Source organism: Hordeum vulgare, chromosome 2H, assembly GCF_904849725.1.
Source record: "Hordeum vulgare subsp. vulgare chromosome 2H, MorexV3_pseudomolecules_assembly, whole genome shotgun sequence".
NCBI classification, from domain to species: domain Eukaryota; kingdom Viridiplantae; phylum Streptophyta; class Magnoliopsida; order Poales; family Poaceae; genus Hordeum; species Hordeum vulgare.
Genome location: NC_058519.1, coordinates 350,293,666 through 350,317,999, shown reverse-complemented (window position 1 = coordinate 350,317,999; position 24,334 = coordinate 350,293,666). Strand labels below are relative to the sequence as shown.

General features: G+C 44.5%; 1 protein-coding gene and 1 non-coding gene across 2 annotated transcripts; both read left to right on the top strand.

Annotated features, from left to right (window-relative positions):
- Window positions 1-5,078: 5,078 nt before the first annotated feature.
- Window positions 5,079-5,151, top strand: TRNAK-UUU. The gene has a single exon. It is a non-coding gene; the product is annotated as a tRNA-Lys (tRNA).
- A 13,930-nt stretch (window positions 5,152-19,081) lies between these two features.
- LOC123430070 (ribosomal protein S7, mitochondrial-like) lies at window positions 19,082-19,700 on the top strand. The gene has a single exon (XM_045113985.1). The coding sequence runs from the start codon at window positions 19,159-19,161 to the stop codon at window positions 19,603-19,605; it is 447 nt and encodes a 148-aa protein (XP_044969920.1). The 5' UTR covers window positions 19,082-19,158; the 3' UTR covers window positions 19,606-19,700.
- The last annotated feature ends 4,634 nt before the right edge of the window (window positions 19,701-24,334 follow it).

Genomic DNA, 24,334 nt, shown 5'->3' with positions numbered 1-24,334 from the left:
CACCACCGGATGCATCGCGTCCAGATCGATCTGCATGCCCGTGGAGCCCGCTTTCGATGAGGCAACACCGATGATGATCGACGTCCCTGTCCGCCATGCAGATTTGGACGAAGATTCTGATGACGAGGCGCCTCCTAGCATCGTCGTCGCTGCTATGGAGAATATCAACATTATTTTTAGCGACCTGCGTCTCAATGACGGTCCTTGCTACTTCGGCGAGGACTTCGACGTTGAGGCGCTATGCGCCAGCTTCAGCAGGCTCTCTATCGCTGAGATGCCTGCACAAGACGTGTACCCCAACAACGTACTCGTCTTCGACGGCCCTCCGCCATCGGTGGGGTTCTTCACCCCGTACCATGTCGCCACCGTCTCCAACGTCGTGGAGGTGATGGTTATCGGCGCTGGCGCCAGCACGGCTCATGGCAAGGCATCTTTTCTTTAACAACTACCATACAAGCTATTCACTTAATACATGCTAGTAGGTAGGCTGGTGGTGGATTATTTATTTTCGTCTTTTTTTGGTCTGTCTGTATTTCGGTTTTGGGATGGTGCGAATCCATCTATCCACCATTCTTTTATCTTTCAGTAGTGTCAACCTCAGTTCTAGTTCTTTATCTTGGAATACTCTCCGTTGTCCGGGAAGCAATGCTTGAAAGAAAGCGTAAGGAAGCGTCAAATCAGTATGATGTATTGGCAAAGCCAGTAAGAAGGGAATCGAAAGTAGATAGGGACTCCCACTGTAGATGTGGTTTTATACCTTGATGAATTGGTACCTTATAGCATAGCGAATTGACTTTTCTTTCAAAAGGATATATCAACCTGTAGTGAAACCGGGCCACCGAGCTTTCTTTTACCGCTCTTACAGCTCTCTCTCTTCTTTTTTATGGGTAGTTTGGCCAGGAAAGAGAAAGAGGAATGTACCCATTTCTATTTATCCATTCTCATAGAAAGTACCAAAAATGTATGGAGCAGGCGTATGAGTTGATATCTTCAAGAGTAAAATCCTTTTCTTGCCCACCCAGCCATAAAAGACAAAAATCGTTACGAGCGGTCTTAAACCCTCACCTCAATCTCAAAAATGGAATTGAAAAGCTCCAATTTAAATAATGGTACCGGGGAAATACCCAGGGAAGAATCATTCTTTGAATCATCCAGATCTATCAATTTGCGAATTCAATAAAAAACGGACTGATCCTCGGAATACACCATCATCTTTCGAAGTGCGCAGTCAATATTATGTTATATTCAAAGAAACAAGTCAAAGAGTAAAGGCTTCGCCCTTCAATACCACACTTCCAATCGAAATTCCTACGAGATTGACGTTCGAAGAAAAATACATGGTTTGATAGAAACTTTAAGTGGGTATCAAATAAACTGGAATGAATGGTATCAATTTCTTCTTTTCTATACTGAATCTCCTTCGGTATCTCTTTCTTCCTTCCCTTCTGTAAACCAAGCAGTGACTAGCCTCTGGCACTCACTTTCCAAAGCACCAATTGACTTGCTTTCAGAACAACCCTGATCAGTTATACCTGAAATACCACCCGTACGTAGTATGCCATTCCCAACGCGGAGCGCCTTTATTTTCGTATTGAACTCCGCTAGGAAGAAAAAGTTAGACCGTAGCCTTGTCGAACAACCTCGTTTCTCGCTTTTGTCGATTGACTCGTGGGACTCTACTGAGTCCAAGCATGGGTGTGGTAGATTACTGATATGAAGCCGGACCTCTATGAGTGCTCTACATGGCCGGATCAAAGCTATTCTAAAAACTAGATCCATTGGAGTGGGAAGTACTCAAGATGTAGAAGAGGACTCAAGCAGGTTTGGTCCTCTTTCTCTGATGTGTTCTTAGAACCCACTACCCTCCCTCCTAAAAGACCATGTGACCATCGGATTCACCTCATGATAGTCAACCAGTAAATCAAAGGCCTTATAGGTATTCACACCACCGGATGAAATTGAAGCCATAATCAAGGAGTTACTCTAGAATGGTACTCTACAACCTAGTTCATGCCTCACCGGATCTTATTTACAAGAAGAAAGAAGGTTCGTGGCGCCTATGGATTATAGGCAACTCAATGCGCAAACCGTAAAAAAGAAATACCCGATACCGGTCATTGATGATCTTCTGGATGACCTACACGGTTAAACTGTGTACTCAACAATTTTTTTATCTATTCCCACATCGATTCACCAATCCTGGAACTCGTTATGGATAGAAGGTCTGTAGAAGTGAAAGTAGGACGACGGGAGAAAAGAGTAAGGAGTACCGGAAAAATAAGATTTTGGACTTTCTGCCCACGAAGAAATAGTAGCATTTGAAACTGGAAAGATTTACTTTGGATAGTAAATCCCCAAGGAAGGGCTATAATCCAAACAAAGGAGGAGCTAGCGGACAGTTTGAATTTCAACGATTAGGGAGGGGAATGAAACACTTGTCTTTCACAATCAATTCTTTCTTTTTTTATGTTTAGGACACGCGAAGCGAGAGCGAAACTCGCTATGAGGAGAAGACTCGGCAAGATAGGTTTGAAGAAGAGGAACTGCCGTCTAGTTGAGTTTGATCATTCTCTCTTTCTTTCAAGAGCTGAATAAGGGCATATCCGCAAAGGAGAGAGAAATCGGACTTTCTTCTTTACCCCCCTCATTATTCAAGATGTGAATATAAAGTGTATTGTACTCCCTTGGATCTTTTCCGGGATCTTTACTCGTCGTTGATCAAGGAAGCTAGAAGGAAGATGGGTGGTAGGGTGAATGGAAATTCGTATCCTCTACGACTCGTCGGTTAGGAGAGTAGCGACCAAAAATAAATCATTATACAGGATAACTGCTATAGAGATAAAATGTAGGAAGGAGAAAGTTGGTTTCAATGAGTCATGTGAATTGTAGAAGAAATAGGTAAACAAGGCGGGTTAATATATATACGTTGAAAAGCAAGGGGATAAATTGAACGAAATGAAGAGCAATCCAGAATCTGATTTTGTATACTATAAGAAAAAGGCACTGAAAACTTGGAAACGGAAGATGTTGTAACTGATATGGGTAGTCACACATTAGGCAAAATGGTGTAGTGGTTGGGCCAGGTAGCTTCTTCTTTTGAACAACATTTCATTCTGTTTTGGATGCTTTCTACTATGTTTCAAGTGATCAAAGAAGAGTTTATTTCCCACTACTCATATCACATCTTATGTGTTGATGCAAGCTGACTAAATCAATAAGATGGTATTCGTATTTGATTAGACAAGATGGTATTCTTCTTTATTCCGGAGCACAACAATCCGGATCTCTATCTTATAGCTTATCCTTCCTATTCTGTATGTATTACGGTCATGTCAAGTCAATGGTCTGTCTGCCCTGCAACCGGTCTTGAATGGCTTCAGTGAATTGTTTGCTGAGCCTACAGAGTGACCTCCTAGGAGGACAATAGACCACAAAATACCCTTACTACCAGGCACTAAACCTGTCAATCATTAGAGAAGGGACAGAGTTCAAGATAAGACTATCTTGCCTGTTTGGTAGAGAGAGTACCGGGTATTCCGATGGTTAAAGATTCAAGTCTTAGTGGCAAAGGGGGACAGCTTTGGCCTGCAACCATTTCCACTTTACGGCCCACAGCTTGTGTTCTTCGGTATTAATTCAGTTTCTGTTTGTTTGGCTTGTGTCGTGCACCACCTGAATTGAATCATAGTAATGGGACTTTGGTAATCTAGTGATGAAGTCAATGCTGATAATGGACCATGCTTCATCAGGAATGGGTAGAGGATCGAAGAGGCCACGGAGTTTTTAATGTTCTACCTTAGCTTGCTGACAGATTTTACACTTGTTGACAAAAGATTCCACTGATAGAAAGATTCCTGTGCAAGCAAATAGTGCCTTGATGCGGTGATAAGTAGCAGTAATGCCAGAGTGGGCACCAATACCACTGGCATGAAGTGTTTGCAAGATGTTTTTTTCATTTAGAAGTTTGCACCAACCCATACTCTTCCTCTATATAGAATGACCCCATTATGCAATGAATATTTTCTATTCTTGTGAGTGCTCAGGACTGCCAATTCAGATAGTAAATTCTGGGTGAATGTGTCTTTGCTATACCCTGCAACAATATCAGTGAGCCATTGTGGTTGACAGGAAGTAATGGCATTGAGTTCATCTGGCTCATGTAATCTAGATAGTGGTGCATCAGCTGCCCTATTCTCTGAGCCTTTTATTGGATGGTATATTGTAATCCCATGAGCTTGAGGAAAGGAAAGCTTTGTGCTGTGCTGCATTGGTGTTTTAAGTCTTTGAGCAGTCAAATGAGCTAAGCTCCTGTGAATGAAACGCCTGTCCTGCTAAGCCCAAACTCTAATGTGCTTTACTTGGAAGTAGGCCACTCTTTCACTGTGAGGATCTTCTTTTAGTCTGTAGCCACCCCTTGCCCACTAATGACATGACCCAGGTATTCTATCTGTGGTTGAGCAAATGAACATTTATTCAACTTCACATATAGTTGATTCTGCTTCAGAAGGTCAAATACTTGCTGCAAATGGGTGACATGATCTTGCAAGGATTTGCTGTAGATTAAGATGTCATCAACAAAAACAAGTACACAAACCGTAGTCAGCTCAGCCAGAATTGTGTTCATAGCACTCTGGAGGGTGGGTGGTGCATTTGTGAGCCCAAATAGCCTAAAATTCATAGTGACGTGGGTCTTGAATGCCGTTTTGAATTCGTCTGCTTCATGTAATCTTATCTGATGGTAACCAGCTCTGAGATCCAGCTTAGTAAATTAAACAGCACAAGATAACTCATCCAACAATTCTTCAACTACATGCATTGGGTATTTTATTAGACGAATCCATCTTATTTCCTTATTTCTCTGTTTTGGTAGCAGGAGAAGTAGTTTGTTCAGCCCGGACTTCAAAATAGTCTCCCCCGTTGACCTTCTTTTTTAGATAGAATCCTCAATGAGTGGAAAGGACTCCCAAACTTGCTCCACAGTACTATACCATACAGAGCCGCGCCCTTGTGATATGATAAGAAGAAAAGGGGCCAGGCCGCCCTCTTTTCTTTTCCGCACCAAGCCTTCTTTTAAAATCGGGTGTATAGCTCAGTTGGTAGAGCATTGGGCTTTTAACCTAATGGTCGCAGGTTCAAGTCCTGCTATACCCAAAACAAAAAAACCACTCTTGTATTCGTAAGGATGCATAGTAGCCTTCAAAGAGCACTCTTTGGCCTTGAGAAAAGCCCCTTTCTCATCAACATCTCGACTTCGCTCGTTGTTTGAGGTAAGTATAAAGGAGATCAGACTGGCTCGATCATTGATAGGCCGGCCTTCTCCTTATTCATTGGATAGGGCGCGGGGGAAAGTAAAGTCAAGCACTAGTTAGTTGGGGTGGGATGCACCAAAGCAGCGTTCGTTGCACTAGCGCCTTATCTTTTGAAGCTAAACAGAGGCTCGAAAGACGGAGTACGTCCGAAGTCGTTGGCTGCCTTTTTGTAGTGCGCAAGTCAGAGTGAACTTCTTCTTTTGTTCTGCGAATCTGCTAACGAGAACTGCCGTACAGTCCTATCTTTTTTTAAGAAAGATCGTAGATGAACGTTTCATTTCGTTACCTAAGTAGTTGAGCAATTCATTCCAAGGTAAACAAAGAGGTATTTCCTTTTCTCGTTCAGTCCTTCTCTCCTTCCGTCCCAGTAGGCCTATTCATGCTTTTTTGCTATCCATCTTGATCAAATAGAAGAAGGGGAAATTCAGACTAGGCAAAACACCTCCAAAAGTGAAAAAAAGATAAAACAACTTTCTTATTGTCAAGTAGTAAACCAGAGTTCTCATCCTAGGAAACCATATCGATCATCGGTTCAGAGCTCCCAACTACGAAGCTCTTTTCTAGAGCGAGTCAACAATTCGTGGATCCATGGTTTGGATGAAGCTATGTACCCGGGTAGAGATGATTTGTCTCAAAGATGTTCCGCTCATCCAAGAATCTTAAACTTCATCTACATAAACTCATAAATAGCCCTTTCCTTTCTTTTCTTGACTTAAAAAGGTAATCAATCCTTTCTTTTCATCTTTTATCAAGTCTTCCTCTTCCTGATTGAGTCAATCAGGGATAGAAATTCGGATCAACTATGAGGAGTAGGGCTGCTCGGCAAGTGAATGAACTCTGTCCTAGGCACTTCCAATAAGTTCAGTGAAGTGAGGGCAAAGACTTTTTTGAAAGGGAAAATACACTCCAAATGATATTCCATAATGGAAGGAATGAGTGGAAGATTTAGTGGAAGAAAAAAATACGATACTTTTCTAGTCGTAGGTAGGGCTACCTATCTAGTTTCGTGCTTCGGGCGTACCAGATTCAATAGGCTAGGTTATAGCTGACAGATTTCTTTAAGAACTAGCCGCCTATAAGCCTCGCTAGTAGTATTCCTGCCCAGTGCCGGAGTAGTGACTCACAAGGCAAGTTCTCCTCGATGCATTTCCAACACTCTCTTTTTCTACGTACACTTTGGATTCCTCAGTAGGTAGGGACAACGTTCGAGATCTCATCCGACCGTCTATTTCTCACTGATTGGGAGATTGGATTGGAATCCGAGGAGAACTGATTGGATGTCATGGAACGAATGGGGCACTACGTTGGTTGCCCACTGCTAGCCTAGCGGAGATTTCTCTATTTGTTGAAAGTGGAAAGGAGTCATATTTGAATCGGAAAGTTGGGCTCGTTCACTCACACCTTTCTTTGATTATCGATGACTTGGCTTCTTTCTCACGTAAGCACCCGGCATACCAATTCATTATCCTTGGGGCTCGGCTCGCTCCTTCCTATCTACGTTATTCTTTATTTGTTACTCTCGTAATGACGTTCCGAAAGAAATCAAGGTTACCAGGTCACAGCTCTGATTCTTCTTCCCTTATAGAACCTTCCCGCAAGAAATCAGTGGAAGTGGGTCCGCCCCTACAACTCATCAAATCTGCCTTCTTTTCTGTTCTGCGCTGTACATATTCTCAAGTTATGAGAAAGAATGGATTTGAATGCAATTTTGAATTAACAAAATAAACGAATGAAGAATATTTTTACCTCTTATCTCATAAGCAATCAAAGCATTTGAACTGCTCAATGAACAATAAAGAAAGAGCTAAGGTAAAAAAGTATATGTGTTACTAATAGTAAACCAATTTTATTTGGAGTTTGCTTTCAGCTGAACATGTTATAACTACAAATGAGGTGAGGCTTGATTAGGTGGCTTTGCAAGAACTAGGGAGGAACACAAGTTACATACTTTAGGCTAAACATATGAATTTAGAAGATCAACTTTTCCAATTGGACATAAACAAAAGCAACCAATATATATATATATATATATATATATATATATATATAAACTTCCATAATATTTTCTCTATGGTGAAGTAATTTCATCGGTAACCACTAAACGATTAAGTAGCAGTGTATGCAAAGCTAGACAACGAACATTTCATAATACACTCGTTCTGCATATATTTAGGATAAAAGAAAAAACTGCGAAAAAATATGTTTTCCTAAATAAAAAGATCAAGAAATCTATTTTTTATGGTTCTTATTTCGTTGAAAACATTTCCATGAGACTTTCTTTCATTGAAGGAGTCCATGACTTGTTCTTGGTGATATGAGGTTGAACAGGCTTTAGAAAAAAATGCAAAGAAGGGTACATGAGGGCGGAATAAAAATCAAAAAGATGACCCCTTCTTTCTTCCTGAGCATTATCGATAAATATTCATTCTTTATACGTTAGGTTGGGTTTCAGATGTATATCATTTATTATATGAAACCAAAAATAAGAAATGACAAGAAAGTTGTATATAAATGGAGGAATAAATTATGATGAGGAAAACAAGGCTGGGGTTCAAATCCTGTAATCCCTATCTATTACTTCTCCTATGGGCAGTAACGAGGGATCAATTGAGATCGATTCAAATTGGACAAAATTCAGAGTTTCATTTTTCTATATGCATGCGGTACAAAAATCATCCTTTTCTTTACTGCTTTATCTCCCGGAAAGCGCTCTTAGTTCAGTTCGGTAGAACGTGTGTCTCCAAAACCCAATGTCGTAGGTTCAAATCCTACAAAGCATGATTCTGTTCTTGTTATGTCGAATAAAAAAAAGAACTTAACAAAGTGGAATGTACGACTACTGTTCTTAACCCAAATCAAAGAAAACAACAGAAATACTAGACCTGGAGAGGAGACCACTGACCAATCTCCGTCCATTTTCCCTTGCCTTTCCTTTACGGGTATGCCTGTTTTAGGGGACCTTATAGTAATAATAGTCTAATATACCAACTAGAAGAGGAGAGGAATCCTTCATGAATCGCCTTGCCTTGCTTAAAGAGGTTTATTAAGAACCGCCCGTGGAACTCTTGTTTTGAGGAAGCAATGAACATTGTCTTTTTCCATTCTCAATAAATGAGGAAGGAGGGGTGAGGTCCTCACTTGCAAGTGAGGCAAGGCTTTCTTTTATAATACATCCTACCCGATTTGGTTGACGATTGTGTTCTATTCCAATTATTCACTTGTTTTTCTTGTCACTGTGGCGAGACCAGATGAGAGAGAGAACTATTTTCCATTTCCAGACAGACCCCGAGCCGAGGTTGGAACAATTCTTTATTTTCTTGTTGGTTCCTTCTTTATTATTTATTCCAAGTTTTTCTCTTCCATTCGGTTCATTAGCTTTAGGAAAAATAGAAGTTGCGGAAATGATCGCTTCTAAAAGGCTTAAAGGCTCTGATCAAGGCAATGAACATTTTGCACTTGGAAACTAATAAGAAAGGAATTCAAATCATAGTTCAATACAGACTTTTTCTCTTTTAAGAAGGGTGAAACTTTCCTTCCAATACTTGTGCACTCTACCCATCTCCACTGAACAAACCCACTACACATCGATTGGCAGGGTATGTGTGTAGCCTTTTCAAGGACATTTGAAACAACATGTCGATAAATTGCTGTAGAAAGTGGGGCTAGATCGAGAGTTCTGACCTTTTCGTGGGTTGGGTGATCTTCAAACTCTTGTTTTTCTAGCGAAAGAACGCCCTTCTGAGCGATGATCTCCTACAAGCGAGTATAGTAAGGTTGACTTCAATTGAGACAGAAATGTCACTGGTCAGCTCCTTATCGTGACAATTAACACCACTTTCTTATTACCTAATAGATTAGATAAGGGAAGAAGGCAGGCCAAAGCTTATAGATTCGGAGATTGTACTTCTAAGCTTTGTCTGATTCAGTCCTACGACCCCTTCCGGCTGAGACACGAATCCTAGCCTATGTGAGTCGCAGAATGAAGGGCTCTTCAGAAGGCGCCACCCAAGTCTCCTTTGATACTTCGGAGTCAGGATTTTTTTTCCAAGGAAGGCGGATTTTCTGCATTCCGCAGCACGAACAGGGTGTAGAGAAGATCGATGTGCCATCTTTCTAACCACCTTCATTTGTTGTATGATCAGTAGGGAAGGGAGCCTTTGATAAAGGGACCCCAAACCAAGAAAACTACTGTCTCAGAGCGACAGTCAAGCTCGTATCACGGAACTAGAACATTTCTTTGATTGATAGGTCAGATAGGAAGCAGGCAAGCAAACCAAGTTATAGGTTTGGAAGTTAGAACTCGGAAAGGTTGTCCTGTGACTACCTTTGAAGTCTTTGGGTAGGACATCAGGCTAAGGTCTTATGATGAGCCACGCGCATATGAGGTTTACTGCAGCCCTAAAGCTCTGTCCCCTATCCTACCACTAGATCTCCTATGCCGGAACATGAACAGAGAAAGCTGTGAGTGTAGTCTTAGGAACGAACCCGGGGTTGCTCTCGCAAAAAGATTGTACTAAAGAAAGCTAGAAAGCTCAATTCCAAGCTTTAAACCTCTGGTCCATGGGTCGGTGAACGAATGGGTTTTGGGAAATAGAGAACATGGACTCGATTGAACAAAGGTGGCACCAGAATGAATAGCCCACTTGTTTCGGGCAAGAATAAATGGGACTGATCGACTCGAGTTACCGAGCGACCTCCACTCTTCGACTCGAGCTTTCGCTTCTGCTTTTCTCTTGTTTTGATTTATTAGCTTTTTAGGGAAAGAAGAGAGTCTGAAATACAACTATGTCTACGAGTGCCGCGAATGAACCTTCGGTTCTTCCCAAGAACAAGGAGACACGAACTAAATAACTCGTATCAGGCTACAGGAATAGTGAACGGGAAGAAGGAACTAGTGAGTCTTTCGTTGGTCAAACAATATGCCCTCCTCACTTGAGGAGAGTGAAGGTCATGACTTATTGAAGCAGAACGTCAATTGGCCAAGAGAAGGGGAACTCCTTTCGTCGGTAACTATTGAATTGCCTATCTAACAGTGGAGCAAAGCGGAACGTTGAACGGGAAACTCGTGTCGTCGACTATCCAACTTCCCTTCTTTCTGTTCCGACAAAGAAAACGTTTAGGTATCGGTAATAGGATTCCCACTATGATTTGAAGAAAAAGATAGATTCTATAATAATCCATAAATAATATATAGAATCAGGCTCCGTAATCAAGTGCTCGCTGTGAGAAGAAGATCTACAAGCATGTACCCATTTCTCCCTGCAAAATAAGTTTGAACCCGAGTGAGTATGGACCATATGCTCATCTTTCTTGTCAATCTACACCTCGTTCCGTGAGAGACCTATCCTCGTTTCAAAATAAAGGACTGTAGTGAGGATCGATCCCGGATAAGAGAGTCAGTGTAGGGACAGAGGCTGATGATTCTAAAGGTGATTTCTAACTAAAAGATGACTTTATTTGAAAACGGAATCCAAATATCAACAAAAAGATGAATGGAAAGTCTTGTCGATATGAATTGATCTTCAACCCAATGACAATGCTTCGATTTCGATCTTTACTTCTTTCTTGGATGCCTGAAGTTTGTGTTTGCATTTCATCAAAGGAAAAGTGGGCTATACCCACATGAAGAAAAGAGTTGCTCGTGTAAAAGCAATATCTTCTATTTGACTTATCTATGAAGAAAATATGTTCACAGGGGCCAGAAAGACTCGGTCATAGTAACTTAGACCACCTACGCGTTGGTAAACGAAAACCACCTCGACCGGATCTACCGAACGAAGAAGGCCGCCCCGTCGAAAGAATTAACACGCCAAAAGGGCCACCAGCTTTCCCCCAAAAAGGGGAGATCCGTTGCTTACTGCTCACGGAAACATCCGACCTTATGGTCAAGCCGTCCGCCTATCTTTCTGATCTCATTCGTTTTCCGATCGCATAAAAAGTCATGAGATCAAAAAAGAAATGTGAGAATGTAGTTACAGATGTCAAAAAAGTCAATATCTCGTTCTCTTGGTCCATGATGGCCTTTTTATTGATTTTGACGATTGGATCTCTCTATGAATGGAAAAGGGGTGCTTCGGATCGGGAGTAACCACTTTTGAAAGGGCAGAGGGGAAAAAAAGTAAAGTATAAGCGACATATGGCACGAAAAGGAAATCCAATTGAGGTAAGACTTGATCTATCATCTGATTCTTGTTTTTTTCAATGGGGGGGACTTTTCATAGTTATCATTGTGATAGCTGCTTTAGTTGTGGATCCCTCCTTGATCGTGACAGATCAGGTTAGGAAAGCACTACTGGAAGTGATTCTGTCACTTTTACAATATGTTTTGCTATATGGTGCCACGCTGATTGAAGAAATGGTACCGGCCCTCTGGGGGCAGGAGCGATGTGGGACCGTGGGCACAGGGGCGCTTGAAAGTCCTTCCCGTTCGGGGCAGGAAATGTACAAAGCCCCACACGTTCATCTAATGCTATCATCTGATAGTGATAGTGAGAGCGTTAACCAAAGGGGTGGGAGCGATGTGCCTCCTTTAACTATTGACTTGAACCGACCGACTCAGGATCAGGAAGATATTGGGCAATATGCCGAATCCATAAAGGATTTTAGAATTGACGAGCAATTCGAGAATTTCAAAAGGAATGATTCCACTTCCCCTCTCTATGATCAATTATGTGCCTACGTGGGAGATGCTGATGTTGTCAAAAACAAGTGTATCCGAGAGATATCGGAGAACTTTCATTCAACAGACGCTGGGTTAATTGATTTCGTCAATCAGACGGATGACACTGAAGGGCAAAGAAGAGATATATGGGATCTTATCAAGCTTCATTTTCAGGATGAGCTTGATAAGATCCCACCCAAACTACAACAAAATGCAAATCAAGAGGAGGAATGAATGGTCGCCATCATCATCATTCTCTTTTTCGTTATCAAGATAAAGGGCTTCATTTGAAGAGTTAGTTTGCCGGCCTACTGGCCCGCAGATATAGAGAAAGAGATAGAGGTTGCCTCTCTTCTAGAACTGCGAAACCAAAGGGACGCTTAGAAAGAAGGGAACACACGGCTCTTATCTGGTTCGAATCCAGTTCATCCCGGCCACAAAGACTACACCAAACTACACTAACTATGAGTTTATGAAAGCAAGAACTACTAATTGTAAAAATTACAATCGAAAGCCCCCCCCCCCCCGGTAGAAAACCTGCTATCGTTTCATATATGCGCTAGGAGATAGTATCCTATCCCCCTCAATCTCAGGAGTCGCTTTCTCTATGCCCGACTTACGAGCTCTTTGCTTATTATTTCTCGGGTGCGATGAAGGTCGAAATGTCTAGTTTGAATTGCTTATGCTTATATAGTTTGAATCGTCTAGCTTCATACCAAGGTTGTTCTACAAAAGAACCAAGTAATAAAGTAAGCCCGTTCAATTGAAATAGCTTCCTCGCTTCGCAGTTCGATACCCACTGAAACTATGGATACGATAGACTCGGGAGGGGGAAACGGTTACTTTATTTGGGCTGCTAAGTCTTTCTTGTTGATTCCGGAAATAAAGAGGACCTTCTTAATCCTTCGTGCTCCACACCCACCTAACTGGACCTATCCATTCGATCTCTCTCCTCTAATCCCAACTCGACACGGCTGGACGACGACGCATGTTCACTTATAAAGAAATCACACGTTAAGCCCGATGAATTCATCTACAATTCGTGGATTTGTCGGTTTGGCAAGGCAGAACCAGGGCCCTTCCATTAATGTTATATTATAGTTTCGATAGGAGAGATGCAGACCAGATAGGAATGCAAGAATACTCTGTAAATTGTTTATTAATTGGTTTAGTCTGTGGAACAGAAGTATCGATCTAGAGGATTGCCCCCCCTAGACTGACCTAGTTGTCCTTGACTTGCTTCGGAAAGAAAAGACCTAGTACTTGTTTACCTTGACCATGGCTACTTTCCCGCCGCCTTTCCTTCTATACTTTTCCTATGTGCTATCCCAGGCATCCCTTGTCAAGCGACCTATCCCTACGAAAAAGCAAGCCTACTTACTACGTGTTTTCCTCTATTGGCAAATACGCATATACTGACCTACTCACGTGCATATCTTGCATAAAGCCTTCCCCTAAAAAACAAACTAGCCCGTATCTTCCTAGTCCTTGTTGCCAGCCCTACTCGACTTTACTTGACTATTTAGAAAAAGCTACTACTTGAATGCATACTTTTACTATTATTTAAAGAAAAAACAAAAACTATTTATGAGTTTATGCCCCACCAACAGAGCAAAAGAACGCTCAAATGAGGAACTAGAATATGAAAGTGCAAAATCTCCTACCGAACAAAGAGAGCACTATATCTCATCTTAAAAATATGGTAAAAATTCTTCAACCTAACTCAACACAACTATATTTCGACTGTATATGTATGTTTGTAACGTGCCACAAAACCATCTTAAGATTAGACAGTTATCAATCAGCAAACGCATTGACCACATGCAAAAAATCAAGACGGATCTCCTTCCTTTTATTCGGTGCTTTCCTTTTATAAGTCAGTGCTATTCTTCCTTGACCCTTCTTACCTTTGCTAGATTTTGCATTCCCCTCATTACTATTCGGCTCAGTATTATCTTCACCTTTGGAATTGCTTCCACCAGAAGTAGACGACAAGTACCGTAGATGTCATAATTTCGTATATAGCAAATTCAGGTAGTAACTAATGGAACTGTAGCATGCAAAGGGACTGTACCATGGAAATTGAGAAGAAATCTCCATCAAGTTTTTCCATTTTATGCCATATGAATAAGAGATTCCTTTTAGTTAGAAAGCTCGCGTAGAAGTTTGCTATCAAAGACCTTGGTATTCTTTTCATCCGCGGTTTCCCACTTCTCTGTCTCTGGGTGAATGCCTCTACCAGAGGTTATGCGCCAGCTTGGGAAAGCCTTAAGTTATATCTTAATCTTTCTTGCAAGGTAGATTGGATCATGTCCACGATAGAAGTTGCGGAGGAATGAAACGACGATTTCGGTATAGGAAGAGAAAGGGATTGTGCTTTCGACCGTGGCGAGATAGGATAGACTTGGGATTCTTTCTTGGCCCTTGATTGCCAACACTGTGTGGCTGAATTAATTAATGAAACTAATAGGAAGGATTGGGATGATGAACTGGTGAGATTCTTTCTTTCGCTAACTGACCAAGGTAATTAATTCCTTCCATTGGCCAGGCGGGTAAGCAAGGAGACGATGTTCTCATTAAAAAAATGAAATATGCCATGCCGAATTCAAAAACAAGTCCTTAAACTCCGTCGTTTACCGACATCCTCTCGGCTATCATACGTCCTCCGCTTATCTCTCTTAGGCATAGGCATCTCAACAGATTCCTCCTTCCGAGTTGCTTGTCCGAACTTGGCTCTTTAGTAAAACGAAGAAGCTGCTAAGCTATTATTAGGTATCAATTTAGGAGCCTTTTTTCGTTTCCAACTACATTATTGTGAGCATTCGGAACCCGTTCCTACGAGGTCATAAAATTGGCTGGCTTTGGACCCTCGATCGCAGCAATGAACTCAGCGTCCCACTTAAGTTACTTTTGGTACTTTTGAATCTTGTCCCATCCCATATCTTCACAAGTGAATCTACCTATGGATCCATAAAGTTGATCATTACTTTTCAAATTCTTATTCCATGTGTCCGCCATAGCGCTTATCTATCTCCTGGTCTGGTTCATCTTTGGAATGTAACCGGACATATTACAAGGCGAAAAAACAGTGTTTTCATCGATTCCGGATTGCCTAGTGTCTCCCTTTCCCTCTTTCCTTTCACTTTTTCTTCGGCTGTCACCAACTTTGTTCAATGCTAGTTCCTAACCCATGAATAAGGGCTCCGCTGGCTACCAGGTTCAGAGGATTTTGTAAGCTCTTTCTCTTTTTTTTGTTTTTCGCCACCTCCTGTGTCTTTCCGTTTAAGGTCTTTAATTCGGCATTAGCTTCGTTAGAGAAAGCCATGCATGAACTACACAAAGCATGGGATCCTGAACACCACGAAAGAAAGTGTACTACTTTTCAATAAGGTCCGACTTCAGAGAGGAGAGACATGAACTTGTTTTAGGCGTAGAAAAGGCATACGGTATGAAAGATTGATTGAAAAGAGGTAGGGACTGGTCTCGCTGCTAAGGGAGAAGGAGACCTCTATCGGAGCAAGCTAAATAGCCCACTTTATATCGTCGATTTCCGGTAAGGCACTCGATAAAGCCTATACATCCGGGAATTTAGCTCCAAACCAAAGACGACTTGCTTTGCTGCATTTCTTGGGCCGGGGCTTTACTTGATTTTTGCGAAAGAAAGGCCATATGATCTACTTTCTGGTGCCGGTCCCTTCACAAAGATAGCCCCTTCTTGCTCTTATTCTTATTCTTATTCTTATTCTTATTCGGTGGAATACAAGAGTTCTGAAGCTCCTTTCTTTCAAGTGAAAGTTGCCTATCTTTCTTGGTTCGGAATCCAATCCAGTTGAAAACAAACAATTGCCCGATGGCAAAGTCAGATGAAAGGCAAGGAGTGTAAACCACGTACAAGCGTGGCGCAGAAAGCGAAATGTTTTGCAGCGAGTCAAGCGTAATACGATCAAAAGGAAATGGGGTCAATGCTAAAACTCAAACAGTTCCCCAGAGGGGGCCCCGGGTTGAAAGAGCGAGCTACATTCTTTCATAGAAGACAGAAAATAAGAGGACTGATGCTTTCTTACTTCATCTTAATATAGGGATGCTTTATGTAGCTTCCAATGAATAGGAAACAAGATGACCCATGGGGCACTCAGTGACGTATCTAAACCGTCTATCCAGTACTGGCTTTTCACACTCGGGAATAGAAACTGTCGGCACTTGAAGATGAACGAAGCGAAATTACCCCCCAAAAAAAGCCCTTATACTCACCTTGGTGGGGACTGACTGCTCTCCCCTACGAAAGTAGCATCGCGATGCGGAGATCAACAACACATATTCGCATACCATGCTTATCTATTGATGTCGCAGATCAGCGGCAAGTCCCATACTAAGTATGATGTCGCATATCGGTTGTCTAACTACAAGGGTGGAACCTTTTCTTTTTAACTAGTCTTAAAGTGGATGTCGCAGCCTTGAGTTCTTTTTATTGAATTCACGAGATTGAAAATTAGGATGGAATGAATAACCTGGAGATATATTCCTTTTCTCAAATAGTTCTTTAAGTTTTTTCTCTCTATCCTTGGCTTATTCAATAGAGCTTTCCTTCTTTTCATTATTCGATACTGCTGTGAGATACTATGAGAGCTCGTAGGCAATATGAGATAGAGCTGACTAAGAGAAAGAAGTAAGCGGATCTTGCAGCTGTTTTCATTCCTTTATTTAGATCTTGAACCTATTAAGTAGAAGATCAAGCACTGATCTGATGGATCAAATGCTTTCGGATGAACTACTCGATCAAGGGCTTCCCAATATATTTACTATCTTCTCTTCGTTCCGCATGAGAGAAAGTTATAAAGACAGATTTCCGAATCGTTTTTTTAGTCATGTTAGCACCACGCTTCACTTTCCGGTATCACGTATATAGCATTTACTCTTTCTAAGCTTTTCCGGTTATAACTCGTTTATGATATACCAACTGCGGCCTGAAGCACCAACAACCAGTAGCATTTCAGCCAAACCTTGTTTCTCGATCAAAAAGAGCGCCCTTCCATTTCTTTTTAAAATCAAACGTAGATAGGGACAAAAGCCTGGCCGATAGAGGAATAAGTGGATGGTCTACCTATGGTGGTTTGAAGTCATTCACAAAGCTACTCAGACTTTTAGTGGATTTGATGTCGGGTCTTAATCCCCAACTAGAAAAGAAACTGAAACTCGATCTCGAGATATGCCGGCCGGACTGCCGCAGGCTCGGAAGGAGGTAACGTGAGGCAGGGTTGATGTATCAGAGGTGGAAAATGGACTTTCTATTTTGCATTTCCAGATGAAAAAACCAGACGATGGGTATTAGAAGGTGGACCCTTGGCACATTGCTAACATACCATTACTGTTGAGACAATGGCAGCCAAAATTTCAGTTGAAAAAATGGGAAAAAAGAAAAATCCCAATTTTAGAAAACTGTGGGGAGTTCCTAAGGAGTACATTAAAAAAGAAGGACTGAGCTATATTGCTAGAGCTAGTGGTTTGGGGAAGCCTCTCTAGATGGATAAAGTCACTGAAAAAATACAATATTTGCTTTTGCAAAAGTAAAAAACTACTTTTTCAAGGATCTTGGAAACTATCTTAGTAATTACTTACTTATTAAGGAGACGAGATTGAGATTAAAGCAGAATATGCATGGAAGCCCAAATCCAGTGCTATTTGCTAGGAGTTTGGTCATGACATTAGCAGATGTCCTAAGAAGAAGATAGTAGAGTTTGCTCCTATCAAGAAGAGTATTGAAGCTGTTACTGAAAAGCAATATATGTAAAAGGAATATAAGTTTAGATTACCGGTCTGTGTCCTCAATAAAGAGTCGAGGAATAGGAGGAGAATCCCCAGGAAAACAACTAGGGTTCCAGATTCACTGGGCAGAGAAGGGAGAATAGTATCCTCTCAGAGTAGGTGACGTTTTGGGCGAACTCACTAGTCTCCTAATTAATTCCCCACGATAGGAAAATAGAGAGAGCACAAGACTTTTAAGCACCTTAGGGGTTGATGTAGAAAGCTTGCCGCGAGTCAACAAGGACCAGCAGTGTTGAGGCAACTTGCCGCAAGTCAGAGTAGACTTTAAGACCAACTTGGTGTAGAGACGACTATGATGGTCGGCCTCCACAGACTGAACGCGGGAGATTCTTTCACCCTGTTTTTAGTAGTGCGAGGAGGATAGAGCTCCCAGCAACGAGTGATTGTTCGTACGAGCGAAGGAGCGAGCATGCTTTACCCTTAGAGTGAAGTTGACATTCACAGGTCTTGTGAGAACTCCTTCAGTTCAGGTAGCCATAGTCACTCAGGGCTATAGTGGTAGTAGCAAGATCGAAATTGTGAGATTGGCTCGATCACAAACTATCAAGAAGAAAGATCAAGATTCACTTTTGTCGAGCAAAGAACTCTATTGAGGAAATGACTTCGCTCACTAAAGACCAAGCAACAGCCATTCTAGATGAAAGGACACAAGCCTAAAACTTGAATGCGGATCTATTTATCTTGAATTCCTATCTTCAGAAATTAAGAGTTGCCTATCTTCAGAAATGCTGGTATAGTTGACTTGCCTCTGTTCTCGCACCGATGTCTGCCAGGGTCTGAACCATTAGGTAGAGGATTAGCTGAAAGAAAAGGCAGACATAGATCTTGTGCTAGATCCGTATACATTCAGCACCCTCATTACAACATTTGCTAAACATGAAAAGTGGTTGGAGCTATGCTTATGTGCACGAAAATGCTGGAGAAAGGAAGGCACCCAGAGACGAGGAAGGGCGTAGCAAGCGACGAAATGCTTCGGGGAGTTGAAAATAAGCATAGATCCGGAGATTCCCAAATAGGTCAACCTTTTGAACTGCCTGCTGAATCCATGAGCAGGCAAGAGACAACCTGGCGAACTCAAACATCTTAGTAGCCAGAGTAAAAGAAAGTCTCATGTTACTCTTCAGAAAACGCGTATAGTGGCCTTCGTCAATGGGACAAACGCTCCAGTGTATGCGTTACAAGGCAACTTGCATTTAGTTCGTGAAAGAATGTTTCATTGGAAAAACCAACGCCGACGTCAAGATCAGTCTCCTTTCTCTTATCGGGAGCAGAGCTGAAAATGATGGACAGTAACGATTGTGTAATATCAATTTATCGGCCTCGTCATCGAAAGCGGCTTCCAATTGCTCGGAAATTCTCAGCTATATGGGGGACTTTGATGGTGAGCAAAAAGAATTGATCAAGAAATTGGTAAACTTTCGTATGATTGATGGTAAAAGAACGAGAGTTCGTGCTATTATTTATAAAACTTTTCACCGCCTAGCTCGAACTGAACGCGATGTAATAAAACTTATGGTTGACGCCGTAGATAATATAAAGCCAATATGCGAAGTGGTCAAAGTAGGAGTTGCACGTACTATTTATGATGTTCCTGGGATTGTAGCCAGGGATCATCAACAAACCTTAGCTATTCGTTGGATCCTTGGAGCAGCTTTCAAACGACGTATAAGCTACATGATAAGCTTAGAGAAATGTTCATTTGCTGAGATACCGGATGCTTACCGAAAGAGGGGAATTTCACGTAAGAGAAGGGAGAATCTTCATGGAATGGCTTCCACCAATCGGAGTTTCGCGCATTTCAGATGGTGGTAAAGTGATACCACATAAGGAGCTCTTCCTCATTCAGTCATACTCAACAAAAGTAAGAAATGTTTGACCCTGATCCTTTTTTCATCTTCATATAGAAAGAAAATCGGCCTTCCTCATACTCCCCCCTTCATTCATAGAGTTGGAGGAATCCACAAGAGGCCTGCCCGTTCATAATTGCATAAAAGAACCATTCTTTTTATGAAAACTCTTGTTCCAACCTCACCTCAGGTCGAATGAATACGAAAGGGGGATCAATCAAATCAATAAGCCATGAATGAAGAAGTGGTGGTCCTTTCACCTTATTTCGTTTGACTCGTGGAGCTGAGAAATCTACTTCAAAGAGAGGGAAAGAGTGCTAGTCCGAAACAACAAGCAAGGGATGAGCGCACAGGAGCGAAATCCGTTGCGCCCACGCGCATACGTTTTCTTGCTGGGTAATTTCTCAGAAAGTTTTTGTGTTGTTGATTCCTATTCCTAGGTGTTGTGCTTTTTCCCCTATGCCGCCTATTGGTACTAGTGGAGTAGGATTAGCCTGTAATACATAACCTATAGGTGGTGTAACCTTTCGCTCAATACTCAAATCTACAATTGAAGCATCTAAGGCTGCATCAATCGAGGATACACGACATAAGGAATTGTTAGATCTCCAAACCGAACTTCGCCTTCACCAAGCGTGGGTTTTCACTGGTCCTAACTAACGGTTGGCAAGCGATCCCCTATTCTGCATCCCGAAGATCAGACGGCCCAGAGCCGGAGCGATCATTCTAGCAAGTTACTCAGCTTGAGTTTTTCAGTCAATCAATAGATTGTGCAGTTTCTTAGTCTTTTGGTCCACGTCTTCATGACTTATAGAAAGGGTTTCTTTCTTTTACAAGATCATGGAAGCTTCAGAAACCATCCGAGATCTTCTGGAAACAAGAAATGTTGCATCAAAGGGTTCAGTGGTCCTGCTGCTGTCACCGCTGATACTCTTCAGGACGCTCTCGCCGGCCTGAAGACACCTATATCCGATTCCGCAAACCCTAATGACGCCCGAGCCTCACTGGAGGAGGCTCGCAAGCATATCTTGGAGGAGGGCATTGCCGTCGCCTCAGCAAAGCGTTGGATGGAGGCCATGCAACGCGAGTATAACTTCGCATACGACCTCACTCCAATTTCCGAGGCCCCTAGTCGGCTTGGAACGGTCCGCGGCCGCAGCCGGTTCATTGCTCAGATCTCAGGCGGCAACCAGCCCACCTACGAGACCCCTGCGGCCAAATTGCGGGCGGCGCAGGCGGCCATGGGAGAAATGTCAAGCTTGGAGGGCGTGGAGCGTGCTTTCCAAGAGAAGCAGGTCAAGGATCTCCTTGACGCCGCCAACGAACAACAGATGCGGCTTGACCCCGGTCAGGCCCAGTCAGAGTCTCCGGGACCCAACCCGGAAGCGCGCCGCAACCCTAGCGGTCATCACGACACGGAGGGATCTTCCTCGCATCGCACCTCCGGCCGGAGGGGCAAGGGAAGTCAAGATCAGCGCTCCCACCGCCAAAGCGAGCATACTTCAAGCAGGCGTCGCGGAGGCGAGGTTAGCGACTCGGCTTGTGAGGTTCCTCGTCCGGGGAGGACCCACGCTTCCGATTCGCGAGGTGCTTCTCCGCTCGCGGCTCGGATCGGTGCTCGCATTCCCCAAGGTGACCAGGACGCCCGCAGGCGTCTCATAACCCTCGCCCAGTCAGCCCTCCTGGAGGAGGACGGTCCCATCAGTCCCGCCTGCTTCGGCCCTCGGATCCGAGGGGAGCCATTCCCCCGAGGCTTCACCTTGCCTCGGGACACGCCCAAGTACAATGGCACTGTCAAGCCAGAGGACTGGCTGATCGACTACACCACAACCGTCGGCATTGCCAGGGGCAACAAGCACGTAGCAGTCCGCTACGTGCCACTCATGTTGGCCGGCTTGGCTCGGACTTGGCTTAACAGCCTTCCAGCCGGCAGCGTCAACTCGTGGGTGGACTTCGAGGAGGCGTTCGTCCGCAACTTCGCTGGCACCTACAAGCGCCCTGGCCGGCCTCACGAGCTAGCCATGTGTGTCCGACGAACCCCTTCGCGACTGCGTCACTCGGTGGACGGAGCTCTGCAACTCCTGCGAGGGGGTGCATGAGGTACAGGCCATCCAGTACTTCATTGACGGCTGCCGAGACGGCACCCTCCTCAAGCACAAGCTCATGTGCTCCGAGCCCACCTCTCTGGTGGTGCTCATGGCCAAGGCCGGCAAGTACGCCACGGCCGACTCGGCGATGCGAGTCAAGGTGACCGCCTCGGACAAGGTTGTCCCCATGCCGGCTACTCCCAAGCCGGCTGGAGACGGTCGAGGCGGACAGAACAACAACAAGCGAAGGCGGATGAGATGGATTCGCGCTCCAACAACAAGTTGGTAGCCAACGTGGAGGGCGAGACGTTGACTCCTCAAGCCGGCCCTCAGCGGAAGCGTCCCAACAGGGGCTACGCAAACTGGCTTCCCAAGCAGACCTTCGAGCAACTGCTTGACGCCCCCTACAAGATACATTCTGGGGCACAGCCGTCTACCCACACCCTTCGACAGTGCAGCTTCGCACGGCGGCTGTCGCAAGGGGATGGCCAGCCGGCTGCCCCAGGTGCGAAGGCTGCGTCTCTCGCACCGGCTCCTGGTCCTGCTCCGGCTCCACCGCCGCCGCCTCGCGACGACGGCCGCCTCCACGACGACTACCCCCATCAAGACGGAGCATTCGTCGTCTTCACCAGTGAAGGCGACGACAAGCATAGCCTGCGCCAGAGACGACGCGAGGTGAATGCCACGGTTCCCGTGGTTCCCCAATACATGCATTGGTCTGACAGGCCGATCACATGGAGCCGGGTAGACCATCCTGCGGTGATGCCCAACCCGGGCTCATACGTGCTCGTCCTCGACCCCACCTTTGCCTCCAAGAGGCTCACGTGTCGGTTCTCCCGGGTGCTGGTCGATGGCGGCAGCAACATCAACATCCTCTACCTCGACACTCTCCTCAAGCTCGGGCTCAAGGAGACAGACGTCCTGCCGACCAGCACTGTCTTCCACGGCATCATGCCTGGGCAGTCCTGCTCGCCTATCGGCAAAATCCAGCTGGACGTCCTCTTCGGCGACAAGGCTCACTTCCATCGTGAGTCCATATGGTTCGAGGTAGTGGACCTCAGCAGCCCGTATCACGCACTGCTGGGCAGAACGGCTCTGGCCAAGTTCATGGCTATTCCGCACTACGCCTACCTGAAGATGAAGATGCCGGGTCCAAAGGGCATCATCACCATTGCTGGCGACTACAAGAAGTCGCTCGAGTGCGCCCAAGATAGCAGCCGCCTCGCCGACGCCCTGGTGATTGCCGAGGAGAAGCGGCAGATCGACCGGCTCGTGGCCCAGGCTACCGAGCAGCCGACGATTCCTTCTCCTCCGTCCCAGTCGGCCGGCGAGGGCTCCTTCAAGACGGCCAAAAAGACCAAGCAGGTGCCACTCGACCCTGCAAACCCCAAGCAATGCGTCACCATCAGGGCTGGCCTCAGCCCCAAATAGGAAGGCGAGCTCGTCGACTTCCTCCATGAGAATCGGGATATCTTCGCATGGTCCCCCAAGGACATGCCGGTGTTCCAAGGAAGTATGCCGACCACAAACTTCACGTGCGACCGGATGCAAAGCTGGTAAAACAACCTTTGCGCCGCTTCGCTGAGGGGAAGCGGCGCACTATTGGAGAAGAGATTACCCAGCTCCTTGTAGCCGGCTTCATCATGGAGGTTTTCCACCCGGACTGGTTAGCTAATCCAGTCCTGGTGCTGAAAAAGAACAACACCTTGTGAATGTGTATCGACTACACTAGCTTGAATAAGGCCTGTCCGAAAGACCCTTTCAGGTTGCCTAGGATAGATCAAGTGATCAACTCCACTGCAGGCTGCGAACCACTGTCGTTTTTGGATGCTTATTCAGAATATCATCAAATCAAGTTGGATCCAGCTGATCGCCTGAAGACCTCCTTCATCACGCCCTTCGCGACCTACTGCTACACCACCATGACGTTCAGTCTGAAGAACGCTAGATGGTGCGACGTTCCAATGCTGCATGCAGCAGTGCCTACTGCACAGATCGGCAGAAACATCCACGTCTATGTGGATGACATCATCGTCAAGACGAAGCAGCACTTCAGGTTCCTCGACAATCTGCGGGAGACGTTCGCCAACCTGCGCGAGTACAAGATCTGGCTCAACCCGAAGAAGTGCGTCTTTGGGGTTCCAGGCGGCAAACTCTTGGGGTTCTTCGTGTCTGCTCGTGGCATCGAGGCGAACCCCGAAAATATCGGCACTATCGAGCGGACAGTGCGGCCGGCTCGGATCCTAGACGTCCAGAAGTTCACCGGCTGCCTGGCGTCCCTTAGCTGGTTCGTCATCCGGCTCGGCGAGAAGGCCCTTCCACTTTACCAGCTCATGAAGAAGACGACGAAATTCGAGTGGAATGACCAGGCGGACGAAGCCTTTCGCGACCTCAAGCAGGTCATCTCGAGCCTGCCAATCTCGGCAGCGCCGGCTGAAAGGGAACCCATACTCATATACATTGCAGCGACCACTCACGTGGTTAGTGTAGTGTTGGTAGTTCAACGCAAGGAGCAGGGCAAGGTACTGTTAGTACAATGCCCTGTCTACTACCTCAGCGAGGTCTTGTCCGCCTCCAAGCAGAACTATCCACACTACCAAAAATTGT

Excerpts from the sequence above, each read along its gene's own strand:
- LOC123430070 (XM_045113985.1), top strand. The coding sequence starts at position 19,159 with ATGGGGGACTTTGATGGTGAGCAAAAAGAATTGATCAAGAAATTGGTA.